This window comes from Astyanax mexicanus, chromosome 9 (assembly GCF_023375975.1).
Source record: "Astyanax mexicanus isolate ESR-SI-001 chromosome 9, AstMex3_surface, whole genome shotgun sequence".
In the NCBI taxonomy this organism is placed as follows: Eukaryota; Metazoa; Chordata; class Actinopteri; order Characiformes; family Acestrorhamphidae; genus Astyanax; species Astyanax mexicanus.
Window position 1 is genome coordinate 4594450 of NC_064416.1, and position 16258 is coordinate 4610707.

The 16258-nt window shown below is 37.5% G+C and overlaps 1 protein-coding gene across 1 annotated transcript in view; it reads left to right on the top strand.

The window, feature by feature from the left end:
* qser1 (glutamine and serine rich 1) overlaps positions 1–16000 on the top strand; it is a 36039-nt gene extending 20039 nt beyond the window's left edge. Inside the window, exons 8-13 of the mRNA XM_022666017.2 lie at positions 555–778; positions 3830–3967; positions 4980–5077; positions 6878–7024; positions 7965–8060; positions 14486–16000. Coding sequence (XP_022521738.2) covers positions 555–778; positions 3830–3967; positions 4980–5077; positions 6878–7024; positions 7965–8060; positions 14486–14626 — 844 coding nt within the window. The 3' untranslated portion in view covers positions 14627–16000. The remainder of the gene's footprint in view (positions 1–554; positions 779–3829; positions 3968–4979; positions 5078–6877; positions 7025–7964; positions 8061–14485) is intronic.
* The last annotated feature ends 258 nt before the right edge of the window (positions 16001–16258 follow it).

Consider the following 16258-nt stretch of genomic DNA (forward strand, 5'->3'; position numbering starts at 1 on the left):
ACAGTTGCTTTTACCAAATTGAAAACCTCTGGAATATAATCAAGAGGAAGATGGATGATCACAAGCCATCAAACCACCAAACTGAACTGCTTGAATTTCTGCACCAGGTGTAAAGCAGCATAAAGTTATCCAAAAGCAGTGTGTAAGACTGGTGGAGGAGAACATGATGCCAAGATGCATGAAGGCTGTGATTAAAAACCAGGTTTATTCCACCAAATATTGATTTCTGAACTCTTAAAACTTTATGAATATGAACTTGTTTTCTTTGCATTATTTGAGGTCTGAAAGCTCTGCCATTTCTCATTTTCTGTAAATAAATGCTTTAAATGACAATATTTTTATTTGTAATTTGGGAGAAATGTTGTCTGTAGTTTATAGAATAAAACAAAAATGTTCATTTTACTCAAACATAAACCTATAAATAGCAAAATCAGAGAAACTGATTCAGAAACTGAATAGTCTCTCAATTTTTTTCCATAGCTGTATATACTATAACAGTGTAATCTGTGTAATTCCTCACTTCATCTCCCTCTGTTTGCTGTGGTTGTGTTTAGAGGATGTCAGATGAAGGCTCTGCTGGCCCACAGCGCCGCCGCTGCCCCGGCCGTGTCCGACTCCTCCACACCCAAACCCGGCACAAAGCAGAGCCTGTCCAAACCCAGACCCAAACAGCCCAAACCTAAAGCTGAACCTCCACCCAAGAAGAGGAAGAAGTGGAAGGAGGAGTTCAGCGCCCCCCTGCCGGCCTGCTCTCCGGGGGCTGGGAGTGAGGATGATGGTGAGAGGTTCTGCTGGATCTTTAATACAGTCTAATCGTTTTTCCATGAAGTCATTCTCAACAGATTTATTCAGTTACAGCAGTTACTGTTTCTCAATCCTGGTCCTGAAGCCCCTTTTGCTCTCTGCGTTTTAGGGCGTTTTCACACCAGCACTGTTTGGTTCAGTTAAAACGAGCTCTGGTCTGTTTGTAACTTAAATGCGGTTCGATTGAGCAGGTGTGAAAACAGTAATCGCACTCAGGTGCGGATCAAACAAACTAAATCTGGAGCAGTTCACTTTGGTGAGAACATAATCCGGTCTCGATTCAACCCAGCTATCAAATATAGTCCATTTATTTTAGCTAAACTGCTGATCAGGCACAGTTTAAACTGATATATTAGCCAGATAATGCTAATTACCACAGATATGAACAAAGACAGTGTCGCTGCACGCGCCGTCTGTGCTGCGTTCACTGCTCGCAGCCGCGTGACTCCAGCTCAGCGTTTCAGCGTTCAGTGTGAAAGCACAGGTATTCACGCTGGAACACAGAATCTTTTTGCTATATTTACTTTTTTTCGTATATTTATATTTACTCCCAACTCTGACAGCTCTGACCAATCAGAGGACACAGCCTGCTCACATGGTTTATTGGTGCGCATTTTGGTTCGTTTACATTTATGTCTGTGTGAAACCAAACCAAACAGAGGGAGAAAACGCTCCAAGTAAACACACTCATCAACTGATCCGGATCATAGAAACCACAGAATATTGTGGTTGGGATTTAAATTGGGATTATTTTTAATCTATTAGACCCTAAACCTGTTTAAGTGGTTAACATATCTTATCAAATATATTTTATATATAACTTCTTTCCACATAAAATATTTCCAGGGTTCTCTGATTAAATGCAGTTGTCAGTTCTATTTTTCAATTTTAAGGAACAAATATATACGTATGTATAATGTATGTGTATATGTGTGTGTATATATACATAATATGCATTTATGTATTGATCTTGATTTTCTTTCTCTTCAAACCACATTTATCCAAGTATCACAGCTTTAGTTTATGATTGGACAGAACTAAATTATGAGACATAAATATTAAAACATTGTTATGCCGGCCACAGCTCATTCTGCGCCTCCACTCATTTCCACTGAGCATGGGAGTGACTATGAGCTCAACGACTACAATATCCAGCACTCCACGGACTACAAACGCGATGACGTCACACCTGCAGGCTATTTGCTAATTCACATTGCAGCTCCTGTAAAAATGAAAAATCTTGATTCCAATTAAAAAACAATTAATTGTTCAGCCCTTGTTTTAACCTTCATTTTTAAAGGTTAATTAAAGTTAAATAGCTTGTTAATTAAATAATTAGTTGAATCAGGAATGTTGGAACTAGGAGTAGAAAACGCTTGATTGCAGTAAAAAAAACAACAAGTCTAAATAGTTGTTTATGAAGTTATAAGCCTATGGCAGACCTGACAGCATGTACTCGTTTTTAATAAGCGATACGCATTTTAATTTCCTAGTACGCTTGTACGATTTCCTGCTCTAAACTATGCATATAATTTAATTTACATTACATTACATTACATTACATTTGGCAGATGCTTTTGTCCAAAGCGACTTACAATAGTGAAGTACAAAAGTAATAGGAATTAAGATAACCCATTTTTAGATAGGGCTTAAAGGAGGTCGAAGGGAAATAAAGGGATAGAGAAGTGAAGGAGGGGAGGAAGGAAATGGGGTTAGAAGTAGTTAGTGTGTTAGAGGTGTTAGGAGAGTAAGTGCTCTTTGAAGAGCTCTGTCTTCAGGAGTTTATTAAAGATAGTGAGGGACGCTCTTGATCTGGTAGTAGAAGGTAGTTAGTTAGAGGTGTTAGGAGAGTAGGTGCTCTTTGAAGAGCTCTGTCTTCAGGAGTTTATTAAAGATAGTGAGAGATTCTCCTGATCTGGTAGTAGAAGGTAGTTTGTTCCACCATTGGGGAACTCTGTATGAGAACAGTCTGGATTGTTCTTTGCTTTGTGTGAATGTTTGTTTGGCAAAGCGAGCCGACGTTCATTGGAGGAGCGCAGCGGCCGGGAGGTAGCGTAAGCCTTCTGGAGTGAGTGCAGGTAGGAAGGAGCTGTTCTGTCATCACCTTGTAGGTGATTGTAAGAGTTTTGAATTTGATGCGAGCATCAACTGGTAGCCAATGGAGCTCAATGAGCAGCGGGGTGACATGTGCCCGTTTTGGCTGGTTGAAGACCAGACGTGCTGCTGCGTTCTGGATCATCTGGAGTGGTTTTACTACACAGGCCGGGAGGCCAGTTAGCAGGGCATTGCAGTAGTCGAGGCGTGAGATGACGACCGCTTGCACCAGGAGTTGGGTGGCCTGTTGCGTCAGAAACGGTCTAATTTTCCTGATGTTATAGAGCGCAAAGCGGCAGGATCGAGCAACTGAGGCCACATGGTGCGTGAAGAGAAGCTGGTCATCAACCAGAACACCCAGGTTCCTAGCAACCTTTGTCGGTGAGAGAGAGAGAGAGTCGATGCTTATAGAGAGGTTGTGTTGAAAAGATGGTTTTGCTGGTATAACCAGAAGTTCAGTCTTTGAGAGATTTAATTGAAGGTGATTCTCCTTCATCCAAGAGGATATGTCAGAGAGACACTGCAATTTCACATTTCGCCAGTTTCTGTCAAGTTTTCACCAGCTTGTCACTAAAGTTGATTCCGCCGTCTGCTTTCAGCCAATTTGAGTGCTTGATTTTCACCCAACAACCCAACCCCACCCCGCCCAGCTTCAAGCTTCAGTCAGAGACATGATCAGTGAGGAGACATGCCACTGACTGCAGTATAAATGGGATTTCTCGCAACACCAATAAAAGCGTCCGTTCAAGGACTCAGGTTTAAGTCCTACCCTTCAACAAACAGAGCCAATCAGCGTGCTTCTTATAAAACTGTAGACTTATAGTTCAGTTGAAGGGCAAAAATTCCAGTATTATATGTATTCCTGTGACTCTTTATCTGGTAGCACTATAACTAACCTGTGTGTTTCTTTCCTGTGTTTTTATTTGGTCAGAATTCACGCCTCCTGTCCCGTTTGCTTCGCGCTTTCTGAACACCAGGACGATGAAGGAGACGTTCAGGAGTTTTGTGGAGCTGCTGATCAGTGTAGCTCTGGACGCAGACGTCATGATCGCACTGGAGAAGGAGAACGGTGAGGCTGTGAAAAGGATAAGAATAATTATTTTTATTTATTGGGGAAAACTGTTCTGTAACTGAAAGGACACTCTATAGTTCCCTGTTGGTTCCTCTATCCTGGGTATAAGATGAGATTGAGAGGGTTGGGTATGGTGGAGGTTCTACAGTATGTTCTGTATGGATCCTGCAGCACATTTACCCACAGGTGTTGCTACAGCTGGGCCTGTAGATCCTGTAGCTCTACACTCAGAGGTTGAAGCTAAAGCTCCATAAATGCTGGATTGCCCCTCATATAACTACTAGGGGTGACTGATTGTCATATGACACTGATATAAAGCTACGTTCACATTCACATTACAAGCCATGTTGCTCAAATCTGATTTTTTGCTCAGATCTGATTTGTCTATTTTAACGGTTCACATTCACTGTAAATGTAAGTGATCTGTATCTGTGTGTAATGTGAACGAATCTGTTCCTGAAATACTGCCTCACATACTGCACATTAATACCTGTATAAACGTCTCCTTCTTTACCAACAACAAAAAAACCCTCATGTTAGAGAGAGGAGAGACTCGTAGCTTTATAAAGGGTTATAAATGGATGAGTTAGCAGCTCATAGGTGGAGCATCTTTTGCTGGAGTGGAGAAACAGTAAAGAGCTGCTCTGAAGTTCAGGCTCAGGTTGAGGAGGTGTAGGAAAAAGGACAGGCGGTTTGCTTTTGCTGTTTTTCTTTGCAGCACAGCTGCACCAAGAAGAGATGGGTACGAGAGAGAAGCTTGTAGCGCTAATGCTAATGCGTAAAAGCAAAAAGACGCATGAATTCGGATTTGACCGTCCACATTCATGTCGCATGTTCATGGATCAGATATGTATTAGATTTAGGACCACATATGAAACTAACTTAAAATCTGATTTGAAATAATTCGTAGCCACATTAAGCAAAAAATCAGATTTGAGTCACTTCAGCCTGGAAATGTGAACGTAGCCTAAGACTTGTTTTAACGTGTTAATGTGTTTCTCCTCATTAGATGAACTTCTCCTGCCACACATGAAGAGAGTGGATGGGATGATCACAGATAACCGGAGAAGACTGCTTCCCAAACTTCACATGGGTCAGGGTTTTAAAGTGAGTATTTACAAAGAAAATGTACAAAATGTTCACCAAATATTTTGCTTACTTTTGGACTTGGGTTCTAGTAAAACATAATAAAGAGTACAAACTTTTATCGAATAGCCCGTCTCCATTCTCCTCCAGTATTCCCAAATGCAGAGCTTTTAGCCAATGCTCCCAACAGGTGTGCAATGCTACTGATAGGGGCATAAAGTTACCCATGCTAAAAATATCTGTTTTTACATCATTAACCCTTAAAACCCTACAGACGGATCGCACCTTGTGTTCTCAGATTAATTACTTAGGAATGCATACACCCAACCAATATTATTTACCTTTAGTGCGTCAAACATATTTATATGATGTTTCAAACCAAATAATATCAGTAAATAAAGACTCAAAAGTGTCCACAGAAAAAACAGTGTGAAACTACCTGCTTTACTCAAACTAAAGCTAGGTATGGTGTGCGCACTACTTTATATAGTTTTTATTTTACTTGCACATTTTTACTAAGTAGTTATTTTGCACTAAACATTTTTATTTATTTTGACTAAAAAGGTTTATATTTTTGTATATACTTAGTTTTCTTTGTGTGTCCTGATTAAAATACTGAAAGGCATAGGCTGCTCTGAGTGTCAGGTTTTTAATAAGTTAATCTACATGTATCCTAGAGGTGTGATTATTGATTATCAAGAAAAATAAAATAACTCCGCCTGTTGCTGTTTCTCCATGTATTTTATCAAAGTAATAATTAATAAGCCATGTAATGAACTCAAATCATCAATATTCTTGTTTTCAACTCATAAACACTCTAGTCTAAACATTTTTGAAAAGATATCAAATATATTTAAAGTCTATACATTTAAAATTAAGTAAAAAAAAAAAAAAACAGGCGTTTGGAAAACTTTTGACCAAAACCTGATCAGTTCCAGGAAAATGTAACAATTCTGCTTCCTTGTACATTTTAAATGATGATATTTTTGAGCAGCCGTATGTCTTCTGGAGTAAAAGAGATCAGGGCATGTGTCTGTCTGATATAATTACTGTGTTATAAGACCTGAAAGAGGCACTGAAAACAAAAATGGAGAAAAATCACACCAAAACAGCCTAGAGTTCAAAGGGTTAACAAGCTCAAAGTAGTTCCCCGGGAGCTGCCACCTTAAAATGAAGCCACAATAAGTTGAAACGAATAGGTAAACTCTCAGTGCCTTGTTTTAAATGGCATGGCCCTCAGAATTCACTAATGAAGTGAGGAGCTACATTGAGTTTGTTAACCCCCTAAACAGGCCAGGATTTTTGTAAATTGTCTGCCTGACATTACACCACTAAATCTTTAGGGATTTCTATTCAAGCATTATATAAAAAGCTTTAATGTTTGATAAGGAACATTACTGAAAAGCATAATTAAAATTGTAATAGAAAATATATAGAAAAAATTAAGTAAATCTGCTAATGTCACAATATGATGAATACAATCATAAAATCATCTCTTTCCTAAAATTAATTTTAAAATCAATATTTTCCTGAATACAAATCAAACAGCTCATTTCCTCCAAACCTTTAGTTTCTTTATGTTTGTCTAGATTTTAAACCTGCAAAATTTGGGTTGATTCCTGTTACTGATCTGGAATTATTAAGTGAAGTAGAGAGAAAACAGGCAGCTTCTCTAAGTGTCCTGTAGGATATTTATTTTACTGCAATGCTGCCACTTACATTCATTTTACAGACAGATACAGGTTGAGATAATGTTAAGATGAAATTTCTTGTACCATTTCTCATGCCTTACCCAGATCTTCCTTATTTATCCTTTCACAGAACGCATTAGACATCTTTCCCGAGCTGTCTGTAGTCACTGAACTGAAGACAGATGGAGAGACGCCCACTTTTAAAGTGCGACTGAGTGGGAAAGCCTACAATAAGAAGACAATGAAGCCTTCTAAATCCCCCATTAAACTACCGCTGGTGAGTTTATACCTGTACCAGTCCGGATTAGAACAGGAGAACTGTAGAACACACGTCTGACCACTAGAGGGTGCACAAATCTATTACATAGAATAAGAAAGTCAAGACTCTCTTTCTTTCTTTCTTTCTTTCTTTTTCTCTGTCTCTTTCTATTCTCTCTTTCTTTCTCTCTATCTCTCTCTTTATCTCTATTTCTTTCAAGCTGCCTGTCTCTATCTCTTTGTCTCCCACTTTCTTTCTTTTTCTTTCTTTCTTTCTTTCTTTCTTTTTTCTCTATTTGTCTTTCTCTCTTTCTCTTTGTCTCTCACTTTTTGTCTATCTTTGTGTCTGTTTCTGTCTCCCACTCTATTTCTCTTTCTTTATCTCTCTCTCTCTCTTGCTCTCTCTCTGTATCTTTCTCACTCACTCACTCTCTCTTTCTCACTCTCTCTATCTATCTATCTCTCTCTGTCTCTCTTGATCTCTCTCTATTTTTATCACTATCTCTCTCTTTCTCTCTCTCAATTTTCTATTTAAAATAGCTTTATTGGCATGAATTACAATTAACAACTTTTGCCGAAGCAATAAAACAAGTAGTTAATAATTAAAAAAGGTAAAAAAAAAAAAACAATAAATATAAAAAATATATACATTAACATAGCTTGTCTCTTTCTCTGTCTCTCTGTCTCCCTCTAAGTTCATTTCAACAGTACTTTATTGGTATGAATGTAATAAGCAACATTATTCCCGAAGCATATAACAGAAAACATAAAAAATAAAAGATAGATTACATACATGGATACAATTACAACAAAAGAGTTATTACAGCATTACCACTTATTATTATTATTAATGTTAATTTACAAGAAAAGGAAAATAAGTGTGTGGAGACTTTATACGTGTGTAATAATAAGGAATAATAATAATAATGATTATTATTTCTCTCTCTCTCTCTCTGTAGGAGTACACAGTGGAGCAGCAGAAGACTCAGTGGTTCTCTCTCTATCACTCACTGCAGCACTACAAGTACCATACATATCTCATGTGTATGGAGGAGGTGAGATACAGTGTGTGTGTGTGCGTGCGTGTGTGCGTGTTTACAGAATCAACAAATTATCCCTTTACCACAAATTATTTTAATTTACATTTGTTAGAATTAGGGCTAAAACTAGGGCTACACTTAAAGGGGACGTATTATACAAAATTCACCTTTTGCATGCTCATGACTGCCCCTATAAACTATAAAAGAGTTTTATAAACTAAAGAGCTGGTTGAGAACCTCAGACAGTACACAGCAGGATTAGCCAGCAGACTTCGTCTGAGGGAGGGATCTGTACCTACTGTCCGTGGCGAGTCAGCAGATGAGGGAGATGTATGAACTTTCAAATAATAATAAAGTTTTGTTCTTCTATTGCTGTTAAGCATGAATTAGCTTGAAACGTGTGGTAAACGCTCAGCTTGACACTTTTGCTTATTTGCATAAAAGTGACAGAGCCCTTAAACGGCTTATTCTGAAAGGGACTGAAACTGGTAAGAATAGAGCTGGTGAGATCTCTTTATCTTTATGTTTATGTGAGAGTGATTTAGTGTAAAGAACTTTTTGTATAGAACATAGACATATTCTAACTTGTTTAAAAAGAGGTATAATATGTCTATGCTATTTTAATAATATAAATCATTTTATTTTTGATTTAGTTGATTTCAGTTAATTTGTCACTTAATACTTCAACATGTTTGCTAAATGTGCATGTCTTATACATTATAAAAAGAATATGGTGTATTTCTGCTAATTTGAAAATAGCAATTTGCAGGCCGGCGGCACGGTGGCGCAGTGGGTAGCACTTCCGCCTCACAGCAAGACGGCCTGGGTTCGATTCCCGGCTGGGGCGACCCGGGTCTTTCTGTGTGGAGTTTGCACGTTCTCCCCGTGTCTGCGTGGGTTTCCTCCGGGTGCTCCGGTTTCCTCCCACAGTCCAAAGACGGCACGTTAGGCTGATTGGATGTCAGATACAAATTGCCCCATAGGTGTGAGTGTGTGAGTGCATGTGTCTGTTTGTCTGTCTGTGTCTGTCTGCCCTGCGATGGATTGGCGGCCTGTCCAGGGTGTATCCTGCCTTCTACCCGATGCCGGCTGGGATAGGCTCCAGCACCCCCGCGACCCTTAATGGATAAAGCGGTTGATAATGACTGACTGACAATTTACAGGCCTGGATAAGTTTTGGAAAAATTAAAAAATGTGGTCTACAAAATCTATTTTAAACTAACAAATACGTCAGCTTAGAGTTGTTCAGTAATTTAGCTCTTAAACAGTGGAGCTCTCAGGATTTAACACACATTTTACTATTAAACAATGTTTGTCAGATTAATTTTATGCCTACTAAAATCAATTTCGATTGTAGTTTTAGTTGATTTTTGTTTTTTTGGGGTTTTTTGTCCATGTTTGCACTGTTTTAAAAAATGTATGGTCATGAAAACTTGTCTTGAAGGCATGGAAAAGTCATGAAATAATCATGGAAATTTATATCATTTTCATTTAAGAAGTGTGTGAACCCTGAACGTAGTGAAAATAAGAAACTAAACTAAGAATCTAAAATTAAACATTGGTATTTAAAATAATATATTTACTTTTAAAGATTTACTGTTAAAATAAATGCATGTCTCTGTAACCTAAATATAGGCCCCCCAGACACATGCCCGGGACTGTACTGTATACTGTATAACTCATACGGGACGTGTGTTGTCTCGTATCTGTCTTTGTGTGTTTATAAGTTGCCCCCTGGCAGTTGATCAGTGAGGGCACTTTGTTTAGACTTCTGCTGCTTCTACCACTATCAGCACTGACGCAACTGGAGGCCCTGTTATCCTCCAGCACACGCCAGGAGAACCCAGCTTAGACTGTGTTCAGTGTTACAGTAATATACACTCACCGGCCACTTAATTAGGTACAACTTAGGTACCTGTCCAACTGCTCATTAATGCAAATGTCGAATCGGCCAATCACATGGCAGCAACTCAATGCATTTAGGTATGTAGACATCTTAACTTTTATTTATTTTTTTTAGTTCTTCTTTTAGTTTTTTTTTTTTCCTTTTTTTGTTTTCTTATTTATTATTATTATTTTATATATATATATATATATATATATATATATATATATATATATATATATATATATATATATATATATATAGTTTTGTATTATTGCTTTTTTTAATCTTGATTTTCTTTTATTATTAGTACTATTATTTTTATTATTATTATTGCTATTATTATTATTATTTTTTTAGTTCATTTATTTATTTGTATTTTTATTGTATTATGTAAAAGTTAGTTTTAGCTAATTTTAACTATTTTTTGTTGTATCTTATTTTCTTATTTTCTTTTGATCTTCATTTTTTATCAATTAAACCAAGCTTTATTATAATTATATATATATATATATATATATATATATTTTAATATATTTTTATATTTTATTTACTGTTATTTTAAATTAATTAAATTTAACTATTATTTTCACTGTCATGTCAATCCCTGTTTCTGTAAATGCTCGGCTACATTGAAAATGAGGGTTGCCCGCAATGTACATCCCAGTCAAAATAAAGGTCGATTGATTGTTTGATTGATGGCCAAGAGGATCTACTGCAGTTCAAACCATCAGAGCATCAGAATGGAGAAGAAAGGTGATTTAAGTGATTTTTAACGTGGCGCGGTTGGTTGTTGGTGTCAGACGGGCTGATCTTAGTGTTTCAGAAACTGCTGATCTACTGGGATTTTCACCCACAACCATCTCTAGAGTTTTACAGAGAATGAACTGAAAAAATCTGGGAAAATATCCAGTTAACTGCAGTTCAGTTCTGAGGAGCGCAAATGCCTTGTTGATGTCAGAGGTCAGAGGTCAGAGAAGAACGACCAGACTGATTCCAGCTGATAGAACGACAACAGTACCTCAAATAACCACTCGTTACAACTGAGGTCTGCAAAAGAAGAGCATCTCTGAACATCAACACAACACGTCCAACCTTGAGGCGGATGATGAGCTACAGCAGCAGAAGACCAAGACCACACCCGGTGCAGCTCCTGCAGCTCAGAACAGGAAACTGAGGCTACAATTCACACAGAATCACCAATAGAAGGCAATAGAAGATTGTAGAAGAAAAACGTTACCTGCTCTGATGAGTCTCTGATGATTTCTGCTGTGTTATTCGGATGGTAGGGTCAGAATTTGGCGTCAACAACATGAAAGCATGGATCCATTCTGCCTTTTATCAACTAAGTTAAGTACAGCTAAGCTGGGTAAACAAAACTGAAAGGAAATGTTTTTTTTTTATTACAAACTCAAATGAGTGCTGGGTGTGAATCTCCTAAAAACTGTTTATTTGGGTAAAAATTTTGAGTAAAGTGCTTCTGTTTAATTACAGTAAGTTTAGTTTTCCAGATGTTCCAGTAAGCCAGAGTGATATTAGCTAGCGGTTTGTCCCACATAGCTTGTTTTAACACGGTAATCATGCAGACTACAGTCCAATATACTCACCTCTGAATGCCGAAAGGGCTAACACTCAGTTAGCAGATAATGCTAATGATTGGGGGGGTTAGCAGCAGGCTACAGTTCGATATACTTACCTCTGAACAGCAGCGAGTAATGCTAATGCTGCTCCAGCAGTGCTAGTCGGGGGTTTGCAGCAGGCTACAAGCTGATAATGCTCACATCTGAATGGTGAAAGAGCTAGCTCATAGCGCTGTGGTTAGCGGGTAATGCTAATGCTGCTCCAGCCTTAGAGCTGGAGAAACTTCACTGAAAACTCACCCTTATAACTCTGTACTTCAGTGGAGTGGCTTTACTGCACCTTAATACCTTAATATAAAGTTTGTAATAAAGCTCCGGCTGGAAACTTCAGAGAAAATTCCCGGGAATTCCTCATTTCAGATTCAGTTCAGCTTCAGAATAAATCAAATCAAATCAAATTTATTTGTATAGCGCTTTTTACAGCTGGTGTTGGCACAAAGCAGCTTTACAGAAACATGATTACAGGACAAAGAATCAGGCAAAACATTAAACATAGAAAATACAGAATACAGAACCCCCAGTGAGCGCGGAGGCAAGGAAAAACTCCCTCAGAGCTGCAGGAGGAGGAAGAAACCTTGGGAGGACCAAGACATATAAATAAAGTCATTTCACTGTATGTGTAACAGATCTGCTTCCAGGCACTGTTAATACAGCAGCTTTTACTGGAAACAACTGAGGCGAACATGTGAAGTAGATTGTATTAATATGTATTGTTTATATAAAACATATCTCAGAGTTTTTCCAGGTATTAATAAATAAATAAACAGTAAAAACGGCATATCGCCACTTTAAGTGTGAGATGTGAGATTAGTAGAGAAATCCTTCCAGACAGAATTTATGTTTTAGAAAGACTTACAGAATTAGGTGTGTGTGTGTGTGTAAACCTGTTCCCTCCCAGCACAAATATTGAATGCACATTATAATGAAAGTTGCATAAAAAGAAATCCTTGTTTTCAGTGTAAATTCACAGTTGAGAAAACTGTTTCCTTGAACAAGGCTTGTTTTCCGTAAGTGTGCGTGTGTGTTTGTGTGTGTGTGTGTAACACACTGCCTGTCTAGTCCCTGTACAGAAGTATTGCCAGTACAATAGGATTCCCAGGTGCAATACTTTTGCCAATTGCACATCATGCAGCTGGATTTAGGGGCCTGTTGGTGTGTCTTTGGTATGGTGAGGGCGCAAAAAATACCCCTTGCGCAGCTCAAAATGTGCCAGTCATGTACTAATTCTCTTAATTAATCATGGGTGTGGTTAATTTTGGGCGTAACATTAAATATAAACCAATCAGTACGCTAGTTGACATTCCCTTTAAGAGGCAGGTGAGCTCTGACCTTGGCACGTTCATATCTTAACAGCGCGGTGCTTTTGTGCGTCTCAGCAGAGACAGATACTGGCCTGCTAAACGCAGAAAAAAAGTATATTGGGATATCAGTTTTTCCAAATATCGAGCATCCCTACTTACAAGAATACACCTCACCACTTATACAGGTGTGGGCATTCCCAAGACATCCCCTTAGGTAGTAACATTCATGATTAATACAGCTCTGAATAAAAATAAGAGAGCACTTAAAATGATAAGTTTTTTTTATTTTACCAAATTGAAAACCTCTGGAATATAATCAAGAGGAAGATCAAGCCATCAAACCAAACTGAACTGCTTGAGTTTTTTCATTTTACTCAAACATAAACCTATAAATAGCAGAATCAGAAAATCATTCAACTGATTCAGAAACTGAAATGCTCTCTTCATTTTTTCCAGAGCTGTAGGTGCTTCAGATGTTTCTACTTTGTGCACACATTTACATCTACTGGTAATTTATGGAACATTAAAAGTTTGTGGTTTTCTTATTGAATTGCTTTTTCACACACTTTAAAACCCAAACTACAGTCCTGACTACATCCTGTCATCATCTTCTACAGTACCAGTTTTATTAATAAAATAAAAAAACTGCTCTTATAATAACATTTAACAACACGGCAAAAAACTGATTTATGTAATTTACATAAAAATAAAGTTATTTTGAGACGTGATTTTGAGCCTATTTAAAAAGCAACAGAAGTTGATTTTATCATTTCTAACATATTTAGAGTGTTTTTTTACTCACTTTTTTCTCTCTCACAATGTTAATCCTTTATAGCTTCAAAAACATGTATTATGCAAATTAGGTGATGACATCATTTAGCGACTTTTAGGAGATTTTAGTTGGGGAAAAAAATCGATTTAAATCGAAAATCGGATTATTTTTTTTTTAATCAAAGATTTTTTTTTTGGGCCATATCGCCCAGCTGTAGTACCAGTATTATTTTACAATGTTCTGTATTGTAGATTAATATTAAAGTCATCCAAACTATGAAGGAAACATATGGAATTATTTAGTAAACAAAAATAAGTTAAACAAACCAGAATATGTTTTATGTGTGTATATATATATATATATATATATATATATATATATATATATATATATATATATATATATATAATTTTTTTTGTTTTTTTTTTATAAATTTTATTTACAATTTTTTGAAGATTAACACACGCTTTCTCCGATACATGTGAAGTCAGCCACCGCTTCTTTTCGAGCTGCTGCTGATGCAGCATTACCGAGTAGAATCATAGCGCGCTCGGAGGAAAGCGCAGCGACTCGGTTCTGATACATCAGCTCACAGACGCCCTGTGGGGAGAGAGTGCCATCTACTGTACCCACCCAGAGGGAGCAGGGCCAATTTTGCTCCCTCTGAGCGCCGGCAGCTTGATGGCAAAGCTGCATGATCAGCGCTTTAGACCGCTGGACCACTCTGCACGCTCTATGTTTTATATTTTATACCTTTTGCGTAGATGACAGCTTTACACACCTCTGCATTTTCTCAATCTCGAATCTTGTTCTGATGTTGTTGTGTGTTTTGTGTGTTTCAGATTGCGCTGTTGCGCTCGCGAGGTGTGGACCTGGGTCAGGAGGAGACGGTGCAGAAGTGCATGGGGAACCGGGCGTGGCTGGAGGGGCTGTTCGACCGCTTTGGGGAGCTTCTAACACAGGTACAGCAGGCCTGCCTGTAACCCTGCCAGTGGACCATCGTCTGCAGACGGACTGATGGATGGAGGACTGGATTCTGGGTTCTGAATGGGTTCTGGAAACTGGGTTCTGGGTTGTGGAGCTGATCATGCTGGACGTCCCCCCCCCCCTCCCCCCTTCTCACCCGGCGGTGCTGTGAGAAAAAGCTGCGTAAAGTGGGAACGTGGCGTCGTAGCGTATATATATATATATATATATATATATATATATATATATATCTAACATTATATCTGCTCTCAGAACCACAGAGACGATGGATTGTAACCATGGTCTTTTTTTACAGATCATGCTTTTGAAGTTCTTCTTTTATATAAATAAATACAGTATAAATATATATAACCGTAGTTGGCCAAGATGGTATAGAGATGATGCTTATAGAGGCATAGAGATGAGCTTTCTCTAAACCTGTACGACCTTCAGTCGACCTTCTACAGACGTTAAGATGGACCAGGGGGTGGTTCACGTGGTACAGAGTCTCTCGCCTTGCCTTGGGTTTTAAAACACTATTAATATTATTGTTATTATTAGTTTAATTTTTTAAGAGAACGATGCGAATGTAGGCGTGTTAAGAAATAAAAAAGAGAGAGAGAGAGAGAGGTGGTGATTATTGTATAAATATATATATTTATATATATATATATAAATATATGTATAACATCCATTTTTTTTTACAATGGAACGTATATATACATATATATAAAATACTGTACATTTTTGTAAAGAGAGCTCATCGGTCAAGTAAATCACACCGGGATGAATTTGACGTAATACAGGATACTTAACTATTGTGCTTTTAAAACTCCTTTTGTCACGACAAAACGTCGAGTTACACGGATGGAGTTGGTGCCATTCTAATACTGCTTTTGTGATCATTTGTTGTAATAATAAAAAAAAAAAAAAATCAGAAAGCATTTACTGTAACTATTTTTTTTCTGAGGAAAAAAATACTGTTTTTATACCGTTTTTCCCTCAAAGCGTACACTATATCGCAATAGCTGTATTTTTCACAGAAGGAAATATCATGGTTGTTAATAATAATAATAATAATAAAAACGTTTCATGCTGTTTTTCGATGAAAAAAAAGAGAAAAAGAAAAGAAGAGAAGCCCTATAAATTTATACGAGAAATGCACATTATATAATACTTTACGGTGTATCATTTCTTACGATTCTTACATTTCTGTACCGTAGAAGATAATTCAGACAAATCTGAACGTTTTACACACATTACTACTCTGACTCAGATACGCATCAGATTAAGGTTTCTTTATTTTTATTTTTTTGGCTTTTCAACTGTAGCTGTGTTACAAACTGCAACTATTTTCTGATATGTGAAAATAAATTTCCTACTAAATGAAACGCTGGAGTCCGACTCGTCCTTATTATTAACCAATCAATGATTCAATCCAGCCGCAAAACCTGGATCTGCAAATATTTACATAGGCAATGTAATACAGTATCAGTGGCAGCTCACGTGTTTAATAAAGCTGCGCTTACAGTTATTGTCCTTCAGCTTTCTAGTGTCAGTAAACAATTCTTTGTGTAAGCACTCTAGGAACAAATCCAGGAAGGAAAGTTAAGAGGAAGTTGTGCTGTTAAAAATGAATTAAAATGTAA